General features: G+C 33.3%; 2 protein-coding genes across 3 annotated transcripts in view; one reads left to right on the forward strand and one right to left on the reverse strand.

Annotated features, from left to right (window-relative positions):
* The window catches only part of LOC118182433 (RCC1-like G exchanging factor-like protein), an 84,179-nt gene that overhangs the window by 52,888 nt on the left and 6,294 nt on the right, over nt 1–24,997 (reverse strand). For both annotated transcript variants that reach the window (XM_085813585.1, XM_085813584.1), the window contains exons 2-3: nt 10,186–10,553; nt 335–461 (exon numbers count right to left, since the gene is read on the reverse strand). In XM_085813585.1, coding sequence (XP_085669711.1) covers nt 335–461; nt 10,186–10,485 — 427 coding nt within the window. In that variant the 5' untranslated portion in view covers nt 10,486–10,553. The remainder of the gene's footprint in view (nt 1–334; nt 462–10,185; nt 10,554–24,997) is intronic.
* Nucleotides 19,152–19,586, forward strand: LOC118201745 (histone-lysine N-methyltransferase SETMAR-like). The gene has a single exon (XM_035373895.1). The coding sequence runs from the start codon at nt 19,152–19,154 to the stop codon at nt 19,584–19,586; it is 435 nt and encodes a 144-aa protein (XP_035229786.1).

Below are 24,997 nucleotides of genomic sequence, written 5' to 3' on the forward strand. Positions count from 1 at the left end.
AATGTTGTGCACACTATTTATACACTGGTCGGCAAAAATTCAGCACTGACCAAAAAAAAATCCTTTTCCTAATCACTATTTTTGAGTAATCGGCAAAAGAATTCTAAATGTGCTTTTATTAAACTACTTAAATGCCAAATTTATCAAACTACTCAATCAACCAAATCAAAGTATTCATATATCATCTGAGTTAGTTATTAGAATAATGTATAAAATCATAAATGCACAAGCATATAATTTATAGTAAAACAAGAAACACTGTATAACAAACATTTATATTACATTCCTATTTCATAATTCCATTTTTTAAAGAGTACACATAAAAAATAATTACCCTTTCTTCCACACTGATAGCCAATTTGAAAATCACTATTCAAACCAGTACCAAATAATGAGAAATCATTCTCATCATTAGATGCAGCAAATACTGTGAATCCATAGCCACAAGACACATCACGGACCTAAAATATCAGAAAGAAGGCATGAAATACAGAAGTTTTATAAAATAAAAATTTAGTAAATTAATGAATTTTAGAAAGCACTTTTGTAAACTGTAATGAGTGGCTGAAGTAGTGCGGATATGCCTGCGAGTCCCAGAGAATAAGAACAGTGTACTTCAATAAAACAGATTGGTAAAAGTATACTTTAGGGTACCCCTTGGCGAAACTTGGCGATTTTTGGTGGTACATGGATACTGATTTTGTGCAATTTTTTTACTCATTATTTTGGCATGCGAAGCGACAATTTTTGTGCCAAAAAGCAGCGATTTTTGTGCTAAACAAAGCCAAAATAACGAGACAAACAATTGCACAAATATGGTATCCATGTACACATCGACTTATTTTTACTTTAAAAAAAATCCCTGAATTGCACCAAATGGCATTGCGCACTCCTTTGACTTTATCCATGTACACGTCGACCTATTTTCACTTATAAAAAATCCCCGAATTGCACAAAAATGGCATTGTGCACTCCTTTGACTTTATCCATGTACACTGTAAGGATCTTAAGTTTTACTAACGTTTATTTTATTTTAAATCTTTACTATCACTTCTTATTTTCTACTTCCGGCCAGAATTATAAGCGTTAATGTATTTATGCAAAGTTTGCCTAGCGGACGCCAAGTATTTAAGTTGTGGCTTTTTGCCAAGCGAGAGAGAGGAAGCAGTTAGTCGAAGCAGGCCGCTTACCTTAGAAGTTTTACTCAGTTGCTGGTTGCCTTCCAGGCCAGAGGTTTAATCCTCTTGATAACTTTAAACGTATTGTAGTGTTCACAGTTCTCTGTACTACATACGGCTTCCTGTTAATATAAGGCCAATCTTCCACGTTTATTATTTCAAAGTTAAGAGTTTAGTTTTATTTTTATATTTTTACGTTTAGACCACAAGTAGTGGGTCTTTGTATTCCGAAGTACGGAAGTTATTGTAAATAGAGAAAAATAAAGGGTTTTGTATACCCTTCTTGTGTATCCTGTCTACTTCCCACAGTTATTGAACATAGCTTTAGTAAGCTCTCTGTTCCGAGTCAGGTCCTTGCATGTTCCCGAAGAAAGTAAGACGGAACATTGAACCTGACAGTGGCGCCCAACGAAGAAGAATAACCATGGCCGAGTTTCAAGAAGAACCTGTGCTGCCTGCAGAAGCGGCTCAGAATCCAGAAATGCCAGCTGCCGCCCTGGAAGGATTTGGTTACATCGTCCAGACCATGCGCGCTTCCATGGAACCAGAAGCAACATTTAATGGAAACTCACTGGTAACCAGTTTTTGGGAAAAATTGGATGACCACTTCATGCTCTACCCCGTGCACGGATTTCAAAAAGTTACCTTAGCTACCAGCGCTTTGAGGGGCCAAGCGCTTAATTGGTTCAAATGCATAGGCAGAAGTCTCTTGGGTCAAGCAGGAAGTCCCACCTATACTTACGAAAATTTCAAGACTGCCCTACTAAAAGCCTTCCCTGTTGTAAGGGATCGTGCGAAATTAGAAACGGAACTTTTTAGTATATATCAGCAAAGAATCGAAAATCTCTCAAGCTTTATTTTAAGAAAAATTCACGTCTTCAAACTCTTGTATGGAAACCGTCCGGATCCTGAGATAATTCAAGTGATTTTGCCCAGGTTACTGCCCCAAGTGCAAGACTTTATTGAATTAAGAAATCCGAATACACTGGAAACGTTATTTGAGCTAGCAATCCAGTTTGAAAGTAGAAGAACGGCGGACATTGAAAGAAGACGCCAATATCAACAGCGAAACCAATTTGGTGCGCCAAGACTAGAGCAAACTCAAGCACACGGCTACGGAAGCAAAGCGAATCAGTGGGCAAGGAAACCAGAGCATTCAAAAACAGCCGTCGAACGTCGACAGTTCAATAGCAATCCAGGAAAAAAGTCTCAAGGCCAGTGGAAAAAGAAGGAAAGCACGGAAATGAAAAATAATTTAAACTAAAACGGATTTCTGCTGACGGGAGGGTGCGGAAATCCGAAGGCCAAGAAAAACCCTCTTCCTTCAAGTTAAATACAGTAATGCTGAAAAATTTGACTCTTCCGAAGATTGAAGTGTTGGTGAATAATATCCCAGCCATCGCACTCCTGGATACAGGCGCGCGGTGTTCCTGTGTGGCAGAAGATTTTTTTAGGAAGTATTTTCGGAAATACCGCATATATAATTCGGATAATACGACAGTGTTAGCGGCGCAAGGAGAAAAATGTAAGTGTATAGGTAAATTATCGCTGTATGTCCGTATCAAGGACGAACAAGTAAAGGTTATGTTTTTCATAGTAAAGAATCTGCAAGCACATATTATTATAGGAATAGATTTTCTTTCAGAGGCACAAGCAACGCTGGATTTTAATGAAGCGTCCCTTAAGCTCACGATGAAACCAGTTCGTGGAGAAAAGGCTGAACCGCCGATGTTAAATCTTGACCACCTGCCTAATGACGAGCAAGGAAGAATCCGACAAGTGGTAACTGAATTTGCTTCGTTATTTAGTGATATTCAAGGATTTACTCAGGTTACTAACCATAGTATTGACACCGGAGATTCAATGCCAGTTCGCCACAAAGCATACCGGTATGATAAGAATAAGGAAAAAATTATAGAATGGCATATCACCGATATGCTACGTAAAAAGATCATAACGCCCATCTCAAGTAGTTATGCTAGCCCGGTGGTTTTATGTAAGAAAAATAATGACTATCCTTTGACACATCCAAAAAGGTGGAGATTCGCAATTGACTACCGTAAATTAAACTCCATAACTAAATATCCGGTATATCCGTTACCTATTATTGAAGAAATTCTAAGGAACATAACATCCACCAAATATATGACGACTTTAGACTTAACGACTGGTTATTTTCAAATAGGGGTTAGGCCTGAGGACGTGCCTAAGACTGCTTTTATAACCAAGTCTGGCACTTATGCATTTTTGCGTATGCCGTTTGGCCTTTCAGGGGCACCGGCAACATTTCAGCGATGTATGGACATTGTGTTAAGGCCTGTTCTTGGATAGTCCACATTTATCTATTTAGACAATATCATTATTACTAGTGATAATCTCGACCAACATGTACAGGATTTAAGACAGGTGTTTGCTTTATTAAATGAGGCCGGTCTAAAATTTAATGTCGAAAAGTGCAAATTTGCAGCCCCTGAATTAAAATATTTAGGTTACAAAATATCTCAGAAAGGAATCGAGACAGACGAATCAAAAATAATCGCTGTACAAAAGTATCCGACTCCGAACACGGCAAAGAAGCTCTCTTCTTTTCTAGGACTTTGTTCATATTATAGGTTCTTTATAAAAGATTTTGCAGCTATTGCTGAGCCATTGTTAAAATTAAAAAGGAAAAAGGCAAGATTCTCGTGGACGACCGAAGCCAATAGTGCTTTTGAAAAATTAAAACAAGCATTAACGCAAGCCCCTGTGTTGAAATTTCCTGAAAAGGATGAGAATTTAGAAATTTCAGCGGATGCTTCGATGCGGTAGGAGCGGTACTTTCACAAAATCAGCAGCCCGTGGCATTTTTTAGCCGAACTTTAAATCAAACACAAAGAAACTATTCCGCGACCGAGAGAGAGGCACTTGCAGTTCTGTTAGCAGTGCAAAAGTTCCGAGTCTATTTTGGAAAGGCGCCAATAAAAGTGTACTCTGATCATGCGGCGGTAACTAGATTGTACTCAGGGAAAAACTTATCCCCAAGGTTAATAAGATGGGCACACAAGCTACAAGAATATAATCTGGTAATCAAGCATACCCCCGGAAAGGAAAATATCGTAGCAGATGCCCTATCCAGAATTAAAATAGATGAAGAAGGTAATACCGTAAAGGTGGCAATGCTCACAGCATGTACAATAAATTCACAAGAAACTGTAATAACCGAACTGGGTAAGGATCCTGAGTTTGGAAGCATTTATGAGTATTTAAAGGATCCTGAAAATTTTAGCTACCAAGATATTGTGGCGATAAGAAATAGGGCGGCCCATTACGAACTAATAGATGGTCTATTATGCTATACAAAAACTACGAATTCCAACAACACATTTCGACCTGTTATCCCAGCTAGTCTTAGATTAAATATCCTGCAGGAGCTCCATGACAGCCCTTTAGCTTCTCATGCTGGTATTCGAAAAACTATCCAACGCGTACGCGAGGCAGTCTATTTTCCTGAACTGCAAAAGTTAACAAGGGCGTATGTCCAGTCCTGCCCAACATGTCAAGAGTTAATTATATTAATTTCCGCCCGGCCGGGTTTCTAAATAGTATTAAATCCGAATTTCCAAATGAAATAATTGACATCGATTTATTGGGCCCTTTCCCAAAAAGTCAGTTAAATAAAAGTCGCTATCTCCTTGTTATGGTTGATCATTTTAGTAAGTGGACCGAAATGGTTCCCTTAAAACGAGCCTCCGCAAAATTAGTTACTGATTCTATTTTAAATAAATATATTTTAAAATACGGGGCGCCCCTAAAAGTTATATCGGATAATGGTCCTCAATTTGTAAGTAATGTATTTGAAGACATGTGCCAAAAACTGGGCATACGTCATTTAAAAATGGTCCCGTATCGGCCGCAATCAAATATAGCGGAACGGGTCAATAGAAATATAGTGAAAATTATCCGTAGTTATGTTAAAAATTTTCATAAAAGCTAGGATAACTATGTCAATGAATTTGCTTTCACCCTTAGGACCGCAAAACATGATACCATGGGCAAAACTCCTGCTGAGTTATTTTTAGGCAGAAAGATTATAACGCCATTAGATAAATTATTTTATGTGCAACAAAGAGCCCCAGAATTTAAAATGGGTGATATACAAAAACTAATTAAAGAAGCAAAAAAGAATACGGAAGTAGCACAAAGGAAAAAAAAGCTGTATTACGTCTTGAAACGACGGGGAGTAACTTATAAAGTAGGGGATGAAGTATTAAAAATTAAGCATTCACTTTCTTCAACACCAGAAGATAAAACTGCCAAATTTTTTCCACGATTTGAAGGACCATATGTCATAGAAAAAATAACTCATGCTGTAGTAGTGTTAAAAGCTAGAAATGGTGAAACCTGCTCCGCAAACATTGATCAAATCAAACCCTACTATGATCGTAATAAAATGCAAATTTTCAAAGATCTTTTGCAGGATCCGGCATGGCAGACACGGCAGGCACAAGCTCCAGAGGTGGAACAACGACAAGTACAAGGGCAAGCCATTAAGAGGCAGGAGCAAGTGAAAAGAAAGTTTCCCCGCGGGAAAATTGAAGGTAGCAAGAAAAAGAAGCCGTTCCACCGTCCAGAAAAGAGAGCTCACGAACGCCCCCAGAATGAAGAAGGGAGAAGGACGACGTATGCAAAGAGAGCCAGGAGAAATGACGCCAACTATAACCCGACTCTAAAACGGAAGATCTTCTCATCTGACAGGACTCTCCGCAGCAAATGTCGCCGAACTGCGGAAGGGCCACCAGCGGCGGAAGGAAAGTTACAAGGAAAATTTGAACGGCCAGCAACGAGGTCCAAGCAGGAACACGAAAGAAGTTTCCCGGTTCCGCCAAGACCAGCTGCCATCAAACGGCCAAGACCACAGGCAGAGGCGAAAAAGAAGGTATTCAAGTGTGACCAAACTGGAAAAAAAAGAATGCTTCTAGAGGAAGGCACTAAAGGGCGAGCCCGCACACGAAGGAGGATAAATCAAACAATAATCTACGCTACTTTCCAAGACTGGGCTCAGAAAAGAATGTCCGAATATCACAAAGATAAGTAAAATTTTATGTTACTTTCCAAACTTAAGTTAATCTTTCATTCTTACTGCAAGTGGCAGATTTCAAGAAGATTTACCTCATGCGAGGTCTACCTTTATCGCCAAAATTGCGAGAAATGAGTTGTTACCGATTTTGGTATTATGTTTTTCAATTACTCGCGCGTAAAACTAAAGTTGATATATAATAGCAATGTGTAAATACTTAAATATTGTAAAAGTTATTGTATAAATTTTATTTAAAACTTTCTGGCAAGAAAGAAGTTTTAGTCTGAAAGACTTTTTGAAATGTAGTATTTCAATATAGAAAGAATTGGCACTTGCTTTGAAAAGAATAGAAGTTAACAATGTACTACTAATGTATGTTTTCAAATGTGTAAAATTAACGGCATGTTAATATGTTCTTATATACAATGTGAACTGTTATTTTAAATGTTAAGAAATAAAGTGATATGGTAAAAGTGAAAACAATGTTAAAAATTTTTTTTTTATTCGTGTGACTGTAAAAAGACTAAATCATGGTGAATATGTGTTAAAGGTTGAATGAATGTAGTTAGGCTCTCTGACGCTACACTTCAGAGTTAGCCACTTTCAGAATAGTACCTCAGGGTTTAGAGTTGAAGTTAGGGTGTGTTACGAGGTCTTGGTATGTTGAATTTTTAACATGTTAGTACTTTGATTGTAGGAGGAAGTGTTAAACACTTAGACATAAACACATTCGTGTTTGGTGTTCTTTTACAACACATGTCAGAGAGCACGGGGAGAGATAATTAAAATAGTCATGAATGAAATAAGAATGTTAAGAGAAATATAATTATACATGTTACTTGCCATTTCATTGTGTAACATTTCATTAAACTAGTTTTCCTTCCAGATCTCTGGAAGGAACCAGATTTGAATAAAAGCTCCTGTTTAGATGCAGTACAGATGAAAAAATTGCATGTCCTGGGAGCTGCTATTGTAAAAACAAATTTCTTTCTTTTAAATTTCTAGTTTCTAGCGGAAAATGTTTGTAAAAGATTATCCTCGCGTTAGATTCTAGAGCTAAAAGTTTTCAACAAGGTTGCTTTAGACCTCAGTTTCAAACTAATTAACTCTGGCGGGAAGTATGTAAGGATCTTAAGTTTTACTAATGTTTATTTTATTTTAAATCTTTACTATCACTTCTTATTTTCTACTTCCGGCCAGAATTATAAGCGTTAATGTATTTATGCAAAGTTTGTCTGGCGAACGCCAAGTATTTAAGTTGTGGCTTTTTGCCAAGCGAGAGAGAGGAAGCAGTTAGTCGAAGCAGGCCGCTTACCTTAGAAGTTTTACTCAGTTGCTGGTTGCCTTCCAGGCCAGAGGTTTAATCCTCTTGATAACTTTAAACGTATTGTAGTGTTCACAGTTCTCTGTACTACATATGGCTTCCTGTTAATATAAGGCCAATCTTCCACGTTTATTATTTTAAAGTTAAGAGTTTAGTTTTATTTTTATATTTTTACGTTTAGACCACAAGTAGTGGGTCTTTGTATTCCGAAGTACGGAAGTTATTGTAAATAGAGAAAAATAAAGGGTTTTGTATACCCTTCTTGTGTATCCTGTCTACTTCCCACAGTTATTGAACATAGCTTTAGTAAGCTCTCTGTTCCGAGTCAGGTCCTTGCATGTTCCCGAAGAAAGTAAGACGGAACATGGAACCTGATAACACGTCGACCTATTTTCACTTAAAAAAAAAAAATTCCCAGAATTGCACAAACTTGCATTGTGCACTCCCTTTACTTTGTCCATGTACACATCAATATATTTTCACTTAAAAAGTCAAAGGAGCACCCAATTCTACAATATAGGCAAACAAAAAAATACATAATCTCAATAAAATACATTTTAAACCAAACAATAAAATAACATAAAAAAAGGAAAAACATGTTATACATTTAAGCACTACCACAAGCAAATACACTTACCATGATTTTCGAGTTCACTTCGTACACCCAGAGCCACGTAAAAATCAAAATATCAATCATACTCAAATGAATTTTTTCAAACCAGGTACACTTTCTGATCGAACGCTTCACATAGTGACCATCTGAACTTTCTTCCTACAAACCCATTCAAATCCTTCTAAACGGTTTTTACGTTGCATATCCTTCCTACATACAGGACACTTATAATAGCTACTAAGTAAACCTTCATTTACACATCAGTCAATTAAAGCTCTTTTCCCCTTTCGCTCCAAATCGTACAGAAACTTCAAATTTATCTTACTACATTCGGCCATTCTACCGTCTAAAGAATCAAACCAACACACACCACAAAAACGTTTACAAAACATCCCATGATTCAAAATTTCCCAAAATCATGCACCCGATTACGTCACAATAGGGTTTCCATAAGATTCAACTACTCAGGCTACCATAAATGAAACAACAACTTCGCCATAATACAGGGGGTACCTTAAAGTCTACTCTACCCAACAGATTTTATAAAATGCATTATCATACAGCTAAATCTCTTGTAATCAGCATTCAATTAACTGAAAATATCAAAATAATGGTATTTTTTGAAGTCCTAAATCTAAAAACCACAAGAAAAAATTATGTAATGATCTAATAATCTGAAAACTTGAAAGCATTTGAGCTAGATTTCTACTTCCCACAGAGTCGGATGATGATCTGTTTCAAAAGTGTTTTAAACAACTGATTCACCTTACTGAGTGAATTTACTCCTTTACTTGCTCAATTTAAAATCTACTATTCTTTCCACATAGATTCCTGTGTATTCCTTCCAAATAGATCCAAATAGGTTATGGTTCCTAAAAAAATAATGTTGGACTTGAGAATATAAAATCGTTTCGCCAAGTACATCAACTTTGTTCTGTCATTTTACATTGAACACTTTAAATGACTGTTTCACTTTTCGAATTCGGCCCACCAGCTGCTGAGCGGGAAAGTTGCTGAACACTGGTAGTGCAGTCCGAGGTTCGAATACTGCGAACGGGCTATCTGCATGGGCGTTTTCGTGGTTTTCCCCATGTGCAATGTGTATACAAGCCATTTCCCTTAGAAAGTCCTCCACGAAGGCTTCCCTTCCCTTAGGCAGATAGCCCTAAGTAAGCTTTGCCGTAATCTTAATAAACCAAACCAAATCACTTTTTGAATTGTTGCCACCAAATAGTATCGCCCTGTGTTATATTTAAAGAAATTAAATAATGAAGAATCTGCATAGATGTATGTATGTTTCTTGTACTGTGATAAAACAACAGTACCTAGAGCCATCAAATTTTGACTTACGTAATCCTCCACTGAATATGGGCATCTGGATGCCCTTATTTGGAATCTGTTTTATTATCGATTTCATATTTTGTAACACTTTAATGCATTTTCGATTAACAAACTCAATGATTTTAAAGTGAGCAATGGCAACACTGTACGGGGGGAACATTTTTATCTCCAGTGCACAAGACTGTGTATTAGAAATTCTAAAGATATGCTCATTTTAAAACTATTTTGTGATATTGCTGCTGAATTGAATTTTATGGTTTAAGTGCGAAGAATATGATATATAATAAATACAGGTAACACACAAAACATTAAAAAAAAAAAACTTTGGGCATAAATCTGAAAACATTCAGATTTTTTTATATATAATTTTTATTATTTTATTTCATTTACTTATCTATTTTAGACTGATGGCCCAGAAGCCCAACTGCTTGGCGTCCAGATTTTGGACTTCGTACTGCATCAACTTTCAAATAATATTCAAAATATTTCTTGAAGATGAGGACACATTTAAGATTTATGATTCATACTTATGAATGCTTCACTTCATGCACAAATCTTTGGAAATTAAAAAAGACCAGAAATGCCACTTCATGCTTCATTTAAGTCAAAATTACAAACCACAATAATTTCTCAAGATATTATAATTAATTAAACATTAACAAAATATACTTACTTTATGGAAATCTGCAAATGGGAGTCTCCAAGGTCTGTTCATGCTCGCCAAAGGAAATTTATGAATTCTAGGTCTTACAAAACTAGCATTTCCCAAGGCCCCACAAGCAGCATTTCCCCACATATAGATTCGTCTGCTCCGTTTTGTGTTTTTTGTAGCATACTGAAATATTGGCATATTTTTTACTTCTTCAGGATCTTGCTTCCGTACTAATTTAGCAAAATTTCTTCCTTGCAACAGAAAATGTCTTTGGAAGTAAGACTGCTTTAAATACGTCAGACTAGTCTTTGAGGCACTCATGTTGTCTAAAAAAAGTTTGTTTTTATAATACCTTAAGGAGACTGTCAAAGCATAGAACAGAACTTAACCTAAAAAGAAGAAAAGGAATATAAAAAATATTCTCTTATATAATAAACATATAATTTAAGTAAAAGCTATCTTTTAAAATGAGCTGAAACCTATTATTTGTAAACATATGAAAAATAAAATGACACCTGGATATTAGTGCCACAGCTCATGATATGATACTTTGAGAGATATTCAGATCTTGAGTGACTTCTATTTGTGTTTGCTTTCAACTTAGGGTTTACCAATAACAACCACTTTTGCCTTCACGACTTTAACACTACATACCTGAAGTCCAACATGCATCCTTTTCTGGAATATGTTGTCAATCATCTAACTTGCACATTTCTTGGTCTAGTCTATATATGTTCCCTCACTATCAGTAGCAACATTTTCTGGACTATAAACAATATCCTAGATTTTGTCATACATTACCTGATTGCTGGTTGCAGCCCTGTCATTAAAATGGAAAACTTCCATTATACCAGCATTTACTATCACTTTTCTATATTTCTTCACAAATTCCATTAACTGAAAAATTTTGCCTTCTATAGCATTCAAAACCTACATGAAAATAAGCCTGTTATTTTGAAAAATATGAAATCATATATTTTTAAGCTGAATTGCATAGCCATTTTTAGGAAGCTTTAGAAGGCAAACACCAAGTATGTTTTGCTTTGCACATTCTGCTACAGCTCACACATTAGGATCTCTTTTTGATATAGTAAAAAAGTTCAGATTTTAATTTTGATAAAAAAGCTGTAATAATAATAACCTGGAAAATAAATTTAAAAAATTTGGCTTTGATCAATAAAAATAAAAGTTGTGAAAACATCAGATATGATGCTTCACATGCAGTGGCGTAACTAGAACTCTTAGGCCCCTATGCAAAAAATTTTCCTGAGCCCCTTTCCCAATAAATTTAATGCACTTTAAAAAAAAAAATCGAGGATTCCAGGGGGCAATGTTTTCATGATGATTTTTATCACATGTGGATTAATTGTTAAAAAATAAAAGCACATTCTTAGGGAACTAGTTGAAAGGTATGTAACATGAAGAAAGAATAAAAAGGAAAATAATTTCCCTTGACCAACTGGTGAAATAAAAATTTGCTTTAGTCTGAGTATTTGACATCAGATGATTTTAATTCAGTTACTTAAGACTTTTTGTGTGAGTGCGAGAGACAGATTTTTCTCTCCTTTCACTGAGATGCATACTGATAATAAATGAATAAGTCTATATAAAAAAAGGAACATGTCGACGTATAGCATTAAGTAAAGAAAGAAAGCCTAGATTTGCAGAGATTTTTTATAAAATCCAAGAAGTTTTACATAGTAATGTTTTAAATTTTTATATAAAATCTGCGCCTATCTAAGTTTTTTCGTTTAAGTTAGCAAACTTATAAATAATTAGTTATATTATAAACTGACAGACAAGATAATTGATAAACGTACAGAAAAGCTATTACATTAGTGTATACTCTGTGATTTACTCAGCTTACAAACATGATTTATGCAATATTATACAAGTAATAAATAAGAACTTTTATAATGTAAATGATACATTTGTTAAATATAAAACATATTTATCATAAACTTCAAAAAGAAAACTATTTGAACATACAATTTTTGTAGAAAATATGTATGGTAAAGTTTTTTTCCGTCTTTTTAAAAAACCTCTTGAAAAACTAAACTACATGAATACATGATTTTTATAAAAAATATGAATGCTAAAGTTTTTTACTGTTTCCTTTTAATTTTTCTCAGTCTGTACTGCTCTTCTTCTCTAATTTTTTCCTCCCTCAATAAGTGTAATGATAACATTGGTGGCCAAAATTCATCATAAAGAAAAAAATCCTTCTTTTAAAATTTGCGTCTCCTAACCTTCATTTCCGCAAAATTATTTATCAATACTTGGACGTCCATTTTCTCAGCTATCTCAGCTTCAACGCTCAAAAGTGAAAGGTTTGACAATCGATCTTGTGTCATACTGTTACTTAAATATGTTTTTATTATTTTCAGTATTGAAAATGACCTCTCACTCGTGGCTGTGGTTACAGGTAATCATAAATACAATATAAGTGAATTGCACAATCCCGAATAACTGCTTGTCATGTCATAATATTTTACCATTGCTAATTTAGTTAAATCCTTAACGGATTTCAAATTTTGGATTTCTGTTCTGAAAGTATTTATAAATAATAAAAGTTGTACTTCCAGTGCAAGTCTTCTTTATATGTTTTCTGTATTTTTGAAACATTATTAAAAATTTCCATATTTGTTAACAATGACAGTGTTTTAGTTTCTTTATTTCTCTTTTATTTTCCAAATTTAGTTTCTATGCCCCATTTATTTGCAATAAACTCAGCTTCTTTCATAATGTCTTAAAACTTGTTTCTCATATCTTGCATATTAATAGAAATGCTTTTTAGATGTTGATGAACTCCATTTAAGTCGATAGATTTTCGACTGTCGAGCCGATTGATTGGTTGATCGATCCTGCACTATAGCGCAGGGTGTGTTTAAAAAATTTTGTTTTTAATTTTGGTCTGTTATGATATTTTTTAATGTATGAAAACATAGATTATATTTATATTTCATATTTATCATAAAAATATTTAATTAAATTAATATTAGTAGACATTTGCATTGTTAATCGTGATAATTTTGGATTTTTCAGATAAATGGATTAAAAGTTTAGCTGAATTGAATTTTTAGCTAATTTTAAATTATAAGAATTTAGTTTATGATTAATTTAGATATTACAAATCATTAACTTACCTTTATAATGAAGAATTATATTTGAGATCACTTTGAAATTTAATTTTAAAGAAAAACTTCTGTTTGTTCTCGCCATAGACTATAGAAATGGCATTAGAATAAGAGCAAGTTTAAGTTCAGTTTACTATTTTGAGTCATCAGCCAATTTACAAGTATACTTGAGAGTAGCGTTTCACACTTCAATGCGGTGGCTTAAAGAAGAAAGGGACCTGAAATCACCCTTCAATGCAGCTGTTTAACGAAGAAAGGGACCCCGCCTTCACTATAAATTTACAGTGTCTTCCCAAGTTGAGTCACAGTAAAACTTTTATCCGAGACTTTACTGTAAAGATGTCCATTATCCATTTCCCTTTTAAAACGCTGAAAGAACTGTTTTTTTCTTTTTCCCTTCAGTCAAATTGTACTATTATTATTGCCATATTCCAATGATACGTAATACATCACCTGCAATATCTTTCTACATTTCCTCTGTACTATAAATGCATTTCAGTTAATAATGCATTAAGTATATTTATTAAATATTTTGACACTAAAAATTATGGATATTCGAATATTTTTAGGAAATTCTTCACAAGTTTACGATGAAATCATAAACAGGTAGAACAAATTTTATTGATATGTATCCAAAGAGCTTTGAAAATGATTGTGTACTACGAAATGGAAATATTAAAATTAAACACAAAATATTTATGGTATGAGGATTTTAAATACCCACTATAGCAAAATATGACGATTCCCTTCTAAGTTTCAAGGTCCCAGAAATGTTTAATAATTTAGAGTTAAGCTTATTGACACTAACGTATATTTGAAGATGAGTACTCACACTCTGCCGCATAGATTCTAAAAGTAGTACAGTCAAAAGTCGTTGATTCTGATTCGGACACCCATAATCCGGACCTCAAAGCTAACAACTTTCTGCGCATGCGCCGCGTTGACACATGCGCATAGGCGTTTACGCGTGCGCGTAAGACCTTTACGCGCACGCGCATGACCTTTACACGCACGCGCATATGCGTGTGCGCAAGTGCAGAATATGTTTTCGCGTGCGCGTTTAATATATAACGGACGGTGCAAGCTAAAATTATATAATTATCTATTTCAGTTAATGTTGATGATTGCGTTGTTCCTTAATCTTCGAATTGGATGCGGCTTATTATTTTTTGTAGACTGTAAGAGCAATTTTATAAAAGTAAACTTGAACTTTCGATTATGTCAATTCCCGATTCTGGAGCTCCCAAAGGATCTACAAAACGAAAGTATGTCTCGATGTCCGTCAAACAAAAAGTGGAATTGCTGCAAAAAATGGATAAAGACATGAAGAAGGTGACAGAGAGGTTAGTGAAAACGAAAAAATTTCGATTGACAAGTTAGTCGGTATTCTCGGCACAGCAATTACGGGACTTGTAACTGAACAAGAAATCATGTCTGTTTATAGAATTAAAGAGAAAGTATTATCACATAAAACGAAACAACTTACATTGAAAGAAATGTTTAATAAAGTAAAGAAATAAATATTATTCTTTTTTTGTAAATTTTGATACCCTTTAGATCATAATAGTGTTTTATTTCATAAATTACGGTTTCATATTTTTAATTTTAGAATTTGTGCATGCCATCTTACAAGATTTAAAATGATGATCTATAATCCGGAAAAATCGATAATCCGGAATCGCAAAAGTCCCGACGAGTCCGGACTTTTGACTGTACACATAAATACTTGTTTAGGAAACCAGTATAAAGTTTCTTCATAATTAGTAAAAATAAAATTGTATGAAACAAGTTTTGCGTACTTCGTAGAGAAATGCGCAAAACTTCATTTAATGAAAATAGGTTTGTTGTACCCCAGGTGGATCAGAAAGCAAAAATCAGCTAGGAAACACGGCTATATTTTAGGAGCATTAATATTTCTGATTATTGTTATCTGTTTTATTTACGTCTTAGAAAGCTATTTATGTCTCAGAAATTAATGACCTCAGATTTCCAGTTTTTACATTGCTTATAAATTAAGCAGTATCAATTTTTTATCTTAATCATTAATTTTTTATCTTAATCATTAATGACAAAAATATAAAAAATAAATATAATGTATGAGAACATAGATTAACGGAAGCTATTTATGTCTTAGAAAAGTTACGCAGTGATGCCGAAATGAAAGAGAATAATGTGGGAAAAAAACACAAAGGGATTTTATGAGTGAAAATCGCATCTTTACTATTAAAACGTGTTAATTAAATTTTTTTATTTCCAAAAATTATTGAAATATTGCAATAACGGGGAGCATTCTTTTCTGAAGTATTCCATTCATTTGTGTAGTGAAAATAACAATGTAATTCACGTTCTTTCAGATGTTGAAATGCAACTTAAATCTATTAGGGCAACGCTGCCATTGATATGTTTAATATTTTCAGTAATTAATTTATCGAAATTTACAAAGTAGTATATACTTTTAGTTGTGCGATGCCATTTTTATTATCATTATTATACTATTATTGATGATTTTATGAACTGAATGCTGTGGAAAGTAAATTGAAAGCAAAAGTAAAGTAAATTGTAAAATTTCATTTCAAATAACGATTAGAAAGTACTCCATGAAGGCATTCTTCCCCTTACGCAAATAGTCCTCGAGTGCTTTATTATTATATAATAATTCAATTCAATGCCGTTTAAATAACGTACAAATTATTGTGCATTACTCAATTATATGCTTAAATGTTTCACTTTGTTAAAATAAATTGTAATTTATTATATTTTTTTCAAAGGACGATTTTGATATGAAGAGAGATTAATATATTACTTTCAAAACAAATTTAATGTCTTCAGAATTATCTTTTAAGATAAGTGTGAATTTTTGGTAGATGGGTAATTTACAGGTTAAGAAACACTACAGCGCTTCTCTTTTCTAAAGCAAATCAAGTAAATCCTCAAACGAGTTCTGTGCTTTCAGATTTAATTCTCGATTAGGGATTTTAAAGAATTCCTAACCTGCATTTTATCTGCAATGTGAGAATATTTTGAAAATTTTGATATGAAAAATTGGATAAATATTTATTTACTCATTATTTCAAGTAAAAATATTCATCCATTCCATTTCCTACCCCCATGAGTGAAAAAGTAATGAATTTCGATAAATTTAATGAAAAAAAATTCATTAAATTTATGCCAGAAATTAACTGAAATATTTGTCCGCTTAATGTTTGAGCATCTGTGCATTCGTCGCCTGTCGTAAAACTACCCCCATTTTTTTCGGACTTTGAATTCATTCAAAGATCCATAAGCCGAACGGGAAATCTCTCCTTTCCAAATGTGGTGCCATAAATTCTTTGCGTTTCCTGGACTAGAACGGCATTTCGACATGGGGGTGGAGCAAAGTCCTTTCATGCCACAACTGCTCAACTTACGTCAATGATTTTGTGTCCTTAAGAAAGAAAAGCATGTATTCTGAAGTTAGCAATTAATACTTATGAATGATTCCCCCCCTCCAGCTTTTTAGTGTAAAAAATAGAGAAAAAAATTCAATCCACCTTTAACTTTGCCATTTTGTAAAGTCAATCGTGCTTCTAAATCCAAAATGTTTCTGTCCCTTACCTTGCCTCTTGGTGCAACGGCACAGGTTGCAAGTACCATCGTTTCTTACATTGTGAGAACTATACATTCAAACATGCAGATTCTTCCTCATTTAATTTCTTTTAAAATAATACTGGGTGAAATTATTTGGTGGCAACAATTTGAAAAGTGATACGCCGTTTACAGCGAACCAACGAAATACATGTTATATTAAATTCTAAGAAACATTCACATTAATAAATTCAATTTCAAATTGAATATTAGGACTGATTTTTGGACTTGCGTTTAATGGAAAAGCTAGTAAGAGATTCAGTATATGAACAAAATTAAATGCTACGGAATGACATATTATGAAAATTACGAACTGCAAATAATATACCAAGATTTCTCTTAACTTGCAAAGTTCACTTCAAAGTACCAGAATCCTGCCTAGTTACTTCTTTGATTTATACTTAGAAAATATGTCTACTGATTATTCGATCATAATGCGAATTATACAGAAACAAATTAATATATAAAATAAGTACTTCATAATAAATAGTTACAATTAATTTCCACTTCCAGCACTTTTTGATTTAGGATTGCAAAAGGAGAAACCTTTCCTTTGGGGGGGTTGCCTTTAATAATTTTCAGGTTTGAGACTAAGGAATACAAAGGAACTTTTCCTATTTTCCGCTCAATGCTATCCCTAAACTGGCGTAGGTCATGAAGTTATTATTTCATAGTCGGATGCTGGAATTTTAACTTTTGCAAGCACTTGAATTTAGCTGTTTCAGGTGCTTCCAAGGGCCTCCTATCTGCATCATACAGAGAATTGCATCACTGCACCATATAGGTAGGGGGGCCCTTAATAACTTAAAAGAAAACGAATTCCATTATCTACATATACTTAAAGATTCTAAAGTTAAAAGTAAATTGGAGTGAAATCAAGGCGATTCCTCAACTATATTAATATTAACAATCGTGTAAAAGGGGTTTAACACAAAAACAAAACATATCAAAATTAAAATAAGAATTTATAGTAGTACAAATTCTAAAAATAAAAAGCAAAAGGAAAAAAAATACAAGATAAAAAATAATAATTAATCTTCTTTTATAGAAATTCTAATTCCGAACTCATCAAGGGAAAATGAATTAAAGCTTCTATATATACGTAATGGAATCCGTCTTAAAGTTTAAACACGTAAATGTAGTTCAGCAGGACACTTAAAGGGCCCCTATGCGACGGCATTCTTTGCATACCCTTATTTACGCCACTGTTCACATGGTTCCTAGCATAAAAATAATAACCTTCTCATAGCATAACATTGAAAATATTAGCACAATTTCAAACATTTTGTGGCCTAGTTCCTTGTTAATGGAAAATTACCTTTCTTTTTCCTCTGAAACTTAGTGAACAACAGTTCATTTAGAAATGCATTAGAAAGAGTTGATCTAAATTGACATAAAACTGGGAGATTTCAGAGATTTATCATGTCATGACATTTTTCTCAATTGAAAATATAAACTTTACGAAAGATCAATCTTGTCAAATAAAAAAAATCATGTTGTAGACAGCAATTAAAAAAAAGTCCCTTCTTAAGAATAAAAGTTAAAAGACTGAAAAATTCAAATAAATAATGAAAATAAATATAACAAACTATTTAGTTTTTAAACCAAATTACTTTTAAATAAAATACAAGAAATGCCATTTAACTTCAGTTTATATTAACTATACTATATGCATATTTTCTGACTGTAAAAAATTATCAGTTTACATTATTATTAATATATGATAATCTTTAAAGTTTACATCTTGGTGACCTCTAACATTTGTATAGATTCATATGTTTAAAATTCAAAATTAGCTAATAAAAGGGAGTTGGCAGAACATATATATAACATTTCATATGTGCTAAGAAAAAACGATTTAAAAAAAATGGTACTTATGTATTATCACAACCACCTTAGTAAAAATCGCCAAACTCTGGCAACCATGTGCATAACAGTCTTTTAGGTAACCATATCCACTTATATTCCCAATCGAAAAATTGACCAAATCACTTTTTTTTTCTGTAAAAAACTGTCAAAAAGCACCAAACTGGTTGCACTAATATTCGGTCTATCGGAAAGTTCTGTCCATTTCTCTGACAACAATTTTCGACACGTAAGCATATACTTATTTGGCATATGCTTGGCTCTCTATTTTTATTGCTTAATGTATACATACTGACGTAGCAAATTAACTAAAACAAAGTTGATTCATATTAGTCTTAAGTTTGAAGCACTAGTGTATCCATGGCTACTTATAAAGTTCATTTATGCCACTGTATTTCATACGAATTTCAACAAGGAAGAAATATTACAGAAGCATGTAGAAATTTATTAAAAGTATTCGGTGAAGGTACAATTTCTGATAGGATATGCAGAAGATGGTTCGAAAATTTGAAAAAGTTGATTTTGACTTTTCCAATAAGCCATGTTCTCGGCTTGATCGACGACAATGTTGTTAAGGCCATGTTTGAGCAAGATTCTTATCTGACAACATTGGAGATCACAGAAGGGCTTAATTCAGCTCAGCAAACCATTTCAGGCCATATTCGAAAGAAAGGATTGGTGTGGAAATACACAAGATGGGTGCCACATGAATTAAGTCAGAAGAATTTAGATGATCGAGTCGTCACATTCACATCTCTGCTTGCTCGAAACAAAATCGAGCCCTTCTTGAACTAGATGATAACTGGGTATGAAAAGTGGATTACCTACAAAAACACAGAAAGGAAAAGGGCATATTGTGAGCCCAGAAAACCTAACCCTTCTACCTCTAAACCAAATTTGACTCTGAATAAGAGAATGTTGTCTATATGTTGGGACATTCCAGGACCAATACATTATGAGCATTTAAAACTGAACAAATGCTGCTCAATTCGCAGAAGTATTGTCGGCAACTGGATAATTTAAAGACAGCAGTCGAAGAAAAGAGGCCGGCGATGTTCAATATTAAGGACATCATACCAAATCATGATAATACCATGCAATGTTGCCACATGCTGCTTTGGGGACTGGTCAAAAAATTGCAGAAGTAAGCTGGGAAATTCTGTCGCATCCACCATATTCTCTGAATTTAGCACTCTTCGCCTATCATTTGTTTTCATCTTTACAAAATTTTTTGAAGGGTAAAAAATTCGAAAATGAAGAAGATATCAAACAAGCACTGGTTCAATTTTTTGCATCAAAAGATACAACATTTTTCAAAATTTGGATATACAAATTGCCCTCATGCTGGCAAGAAATCATTAATAATAATGGTAATTATATTATAAAGTTTATTGATGATAAGAAAAATTTGTACAGTACAAAGTCTGAAATCCAGACGTCCATTATTCGGAATAATCTAAAATCCAGACCTCAAAGCCACATACATTTTTTTTTTTTTTTTTTTTTTTTTGTATGCTTTACGCATGCGCATTTGATTTTCCTTCCATAATAAAACACATGGAGATTTTCGCTTAAAAATTCCGATTCTTAATTTCACTTAGGCACTAAATAAAATATCTCGTTATGGAAAAAAAATCACGTAAGCATAAATTTGTGAGATTAATAATATGGCTCCGTAGCTGAGTATCTGCATGGCATACATATCAAACATTCTGTTCCGTTTACCACTGTTCGCCACGCTTATCGAAATATTCACTTATTTTATATCCCAAACGCCGACCTGGCGAGTCATTATTTATTATATTTTGTTTTCATAAACGAATGTTTATCAATACGTGACAGCTTCAGTAATAACTCACGCAGTAATGTCACAACATTTTTATATTAGTAATTGAATAACAAGAGTGTGGCAACCTTTTATGCTAACATTACGCTTGGCGACGACTATAGATTTTTAAATGTTCTAAGAAATGTTGAGGAGGAAAAATTCAGCAAAATTTTCTTTTCATATGCTAAAAAAACAGATTTTATTAATGAAACTAATAGGCCAAAAGATTACATTTAGCGCTATTTTAATTAAGAATAACTGATACGTTATTCACCATAAACCCAGAAGAGGCAGCAGAATATGTCGGCAGCAGACAGCAGAATTTAGAGAAGACGAAATTTTTGGAATTTGGGAAAGCACCGAGCGGGAAAATTAAGGGATCAGAAGTTTTTTATGATTTAGGGAAAGCACTGGGACTCAAAGTTTAGGTGCGGTAAAAATTTAGAACTTGGGAAGGCACTTTGTAGTAGAATTTAGGACTCATAGAGACTGTACTATGTGGTATTTGGCATTGGCCCTAGAAAAAGCGTGGCTGATCTTTAGAATATGGTAACTGGTAGTTTGGCGACATTTTGGAGGCGATAAAGGTTACTACTTGGGACTTTGGTAATAATGTGAGCAGTACTCAGTTCCGATTACGCATTATTTTGTGTGAGGGAAATGAGAGATCATGGGATATGTCATGTGATATTAATGGACGAACTACGGTTCTTTAATCGGAAAAGGGGGGAATTTGGAAAAATATCTGTGGCTGTATATTATTTTGTATTAAGCTTCATTGTGTGTTGTGTGAAGTAGGGTTGAATAATTTTGGGATTGTATGGCGCTGTCTAAAGTGAATTCTAGATTTTTAATGCGTTTGTGTGAATGTGTTTAATGCGTTTAATAGATTGCCAGTTGACTATTGGATTTCGGATTTAGAAATTAGCAGTATGACTGCAGCTGATTGGAATTCTTTTTGTAGGGAAGTGTACGTGGATTTTTGCGAATCCATAATAAAAGTGTATCCACCAAGTAAGCAAGATTCTGAAGAAGATTAGGTAAGTTAGTATTTTTAATTATTTGAGGATATTATTTTTATGCATTGTTCTAAATGTAAGGTGGAAGTAAAATAATTTGGTATTATTGGGAAAATTGTTATTAGCAATGATTTAGTTTAAAGTAATTAGGATTGTAAGCTAATTTTTATTAATTTAATGTATGTGCTTATTTATATTTTAAGTAGTGTTTTTGAATTTAATTATATTTTAATTAAATGATAGTTATTTTGTGAATTTCATGTTTGTAGGAATTTGGTATACGTTTTAGTTGAAGTAAACGTGCATGGAAATAATTTAAATATTTGACACTAAGTATTTGTAATGTTTGCGGTATGAATTCGTTGGTGACGTTTATAATATAATAGATAATTTAGAGGTACAAGTTTTTGGATATTTTATTTATTTTATACGTGGAAATGTTCATATTTAGAAAGGGTATATACTTTTTCGTTATTAGGTAATTTCGTATATGTTCTTTTTAACGGGTTTAAAGATTCAGAAAATTGTCATGCATTTTCATGAAATTTTTCTAATTTATGAGAAAAAAGCAGTGTACATGAATATGGTGAAGAGTGTGCGCAATGCCATTTTTGTGCAATTCTGGGATTTTTTTTTTAAGTAAAAATAAGTCGACGTGTACATGGTTTAGTGATATTTTAATTAAATGATAGTTATTTTGTGAATTTTATGTTTGTAGGAATTTGGTAAACGTTTTAGTTGAAGTAAACGTGCATGGAAATAATTTAAATATTTGACACTAAATATTTGTAATGCTTGCGGTATGAATTCGTTGGTGACGTTTATAATATAATAGATGATTTAGAGGTAAAAGTTTTTGGATATTTTATTTATTTTATATGTGGAAATGTTCATATTTGGAAAGGGTATATACTTTTTCGCGATCAGGGAATTTCATATATGTTCTTTTTTACTGGGTTTAAAGATTCAGAAAATTGTCATGTATTTTCGTGAAATTTTTCTAATTTATGAGAAAAAAGCAGTGTACAAGGATATAGTGAAGAGTGTGCGCAATGCCATTTTTGTGTAATTCTGGGATGTTTTTTTAAGTAAAAATAAGTCGACGTGTACATGGTTTATGTGTATGTGTTATTTTGAAAAATGCGTAAAGAGTATGGTATTGTGCACTTTTTCCCAATTGTGCAGTGAATATTTGTCATGATTAAGCAGTTTTGTTAGATAAAATTTCTAGCATAAGTGTAATTCGGCTAGTAGATTGTTGGAAGAAGTGTTCAGTAGATAAAAAGAAAAGAAACATGTCTTTACTGAAAAAAAAAATAGAGGGTTGCTGTAGGAGAGTTGGTCGCCACATTTTCGCCAAGTTACCATAATCTAAAGATCAACCAAAAGGGTTAAGTATATGTAAGAGTTTATTTATTCAGGACTCAGATTAGTTTTAAGCATGAGCAAGAAATAAATGTAGATATAGTAAATAATTAAACTAATACAATTCAGGCTTAATTCAGTACTCCATAGGAGCAAGACAAAATTTATCGAAACAACAGTATTTCGTATTAATGCCAACGCGGCAGAAGTTGCGCTGATGGTAGCACAATTTATTCTGATACTAGTTGGCAAGCTTACCAAACAAACAGAAGAGAAAAAGAAGGATTCCTACATGCTAAAGTTATTCATAAATACAATCTTATTGATTCTGATACAGGAGTTCATACACAAACAGTTGAGAGCATGTGGGGCAATGCTAAATGGAGGAACAAGAGGCATAGGGGAACAGCGAGACATCATTTAGGTTCATATGGTATCATTTAGGCATGTAGATTAATATGGTGACAGCATCAGGTCAAAGAAAATAGAGACTGTTTTGAATCTATGTTAAACTCTATATCGGCCCATTTTCCACCGAAATACGATTGATTACTTTGATTTTAAATAAAGTGTTTTGATTTTTGAAAGTGTTTTTATTTTAAATAAAGTGCTTTAATTTATGATTTGTCGAAAAAATTTTAGGTGTAGATTGGCGCCACTTATAAACTGCCAAATCTGCAGCTGCGGTGGCATTTATATGTAAGTACAGAAACAACATAGCTTTTGTCACCAATCTTGCGACACACAATCAATAATGTATAACGGACACTATTAAGCTAGGCTAAAATTATCTGATACTATTCCATTTTGAGGACCATAAAAAAATTGCAGCGCAAATGTATGCGCAAATGCGGCCATTTAACAGTGCGCCAAATCTAGCATACGTGCTGATTTCAGATTGCGTAAGTTTATACAGTTTTATATTTCTAAGATGCCATCGAAATACCAGTTTAATTTTTAAATCCTTTTTTGATTTTAAATCTTTTTTAATATCCTATGGATTTAACAATTTTAGAATTGCCCATGACAAAAAGTCTGCAATAGTATTTTGGGTAAACTGCAGAATCCCCCACTGCCTGACGCGTTTTTAAGAATTGCACATCGGCTTATTTTCACTTTAAAAAAAATCCCAGAATTGCACAAAAATGGCACTGTGCACACCCTTGACTTTATCTATGTACACATTGGCCTATTTTCACTTAAAAAGTGAAAAAAAATTAACAAAAATCCAATTGTTTTTACCCTTGTAAAAAGCAGCAAACAAATAAGTGGGCGATTCTACACTTTACTGAGAATTTTTTTAAAGAAAAAGCATCATTCATTATAGAAAATTACGTTTGAACAACCAACGAGATGAAATTATGCTTTAGCGATAAGTCGGTAGAGAAACAGCGATGCAGGTATCCATTCAGTTATGTTTAGCAATTTTTATATAAATTATAATAATGATATGAAATAGTTATTTACTCTTATGCTTCCATTCAGTCATGTTTACTTTTTTATTATTATAATATAAATTATAATAATAAAAAAGTATTATATGAAATTAACTTTTCATCTAAATTAAAACATCAATCTTAGATAGTTATTTACTATTATACTTCCTTTCTTGCATTAGGGTTGCCACAATTACTTTTGGCAGCACTGGCATCAACAATAGTTTGGCGATTTTTTATGGTCCTCGAAACCGAATAGTTATCTTTATTGATTCTAAGGCATTTCAGTTAATGTGGCGGAGTGTGCTGCTCCCTAATCTTTTAGTTTGATCCAGCTTATTATTTTGGTTAATCTTTGGATTATGGTAACTTGGTGATTTTTTTGCGAAAATTTGGCGACCAACCTTGCTACAGCAATCTGCTAGTTTTTGTTTGGACGCCATTTTGTTTTCACGAAGTAAGGGCATCTTTTTTTTTTTTTTTTTTTTTTTTTCTTTTTCAACAATCTGCTAGCCAAATTACGCTTATGCTAGAACTTTTATGGAACAAAAGTCCTTA

Source organism: Stegodyphus dumicola, chromosome 3, assembly GCF_044657685.1.
Source record: "Stegodyphus dumicola isolate Sdum_Otavi_A_Nest chromosome 3, ASM4465768v1".
Taxonomy (NCBI): domain Eukaryota; kingdom Metazoa; phylum Arthropoda; class Arachnida; order Araneae; family Eresidae; genus Stegodyphus; species Stegodyphus dumicola.

Coding starts and splice junctions, on each gene's coding strand:
- LOC118201745 (XM_035373895.1), top strand. CDS start 19,152: ATGGCTACTTATAAAGTTCATTTATGCCACTGTATTTCATACGAATTT.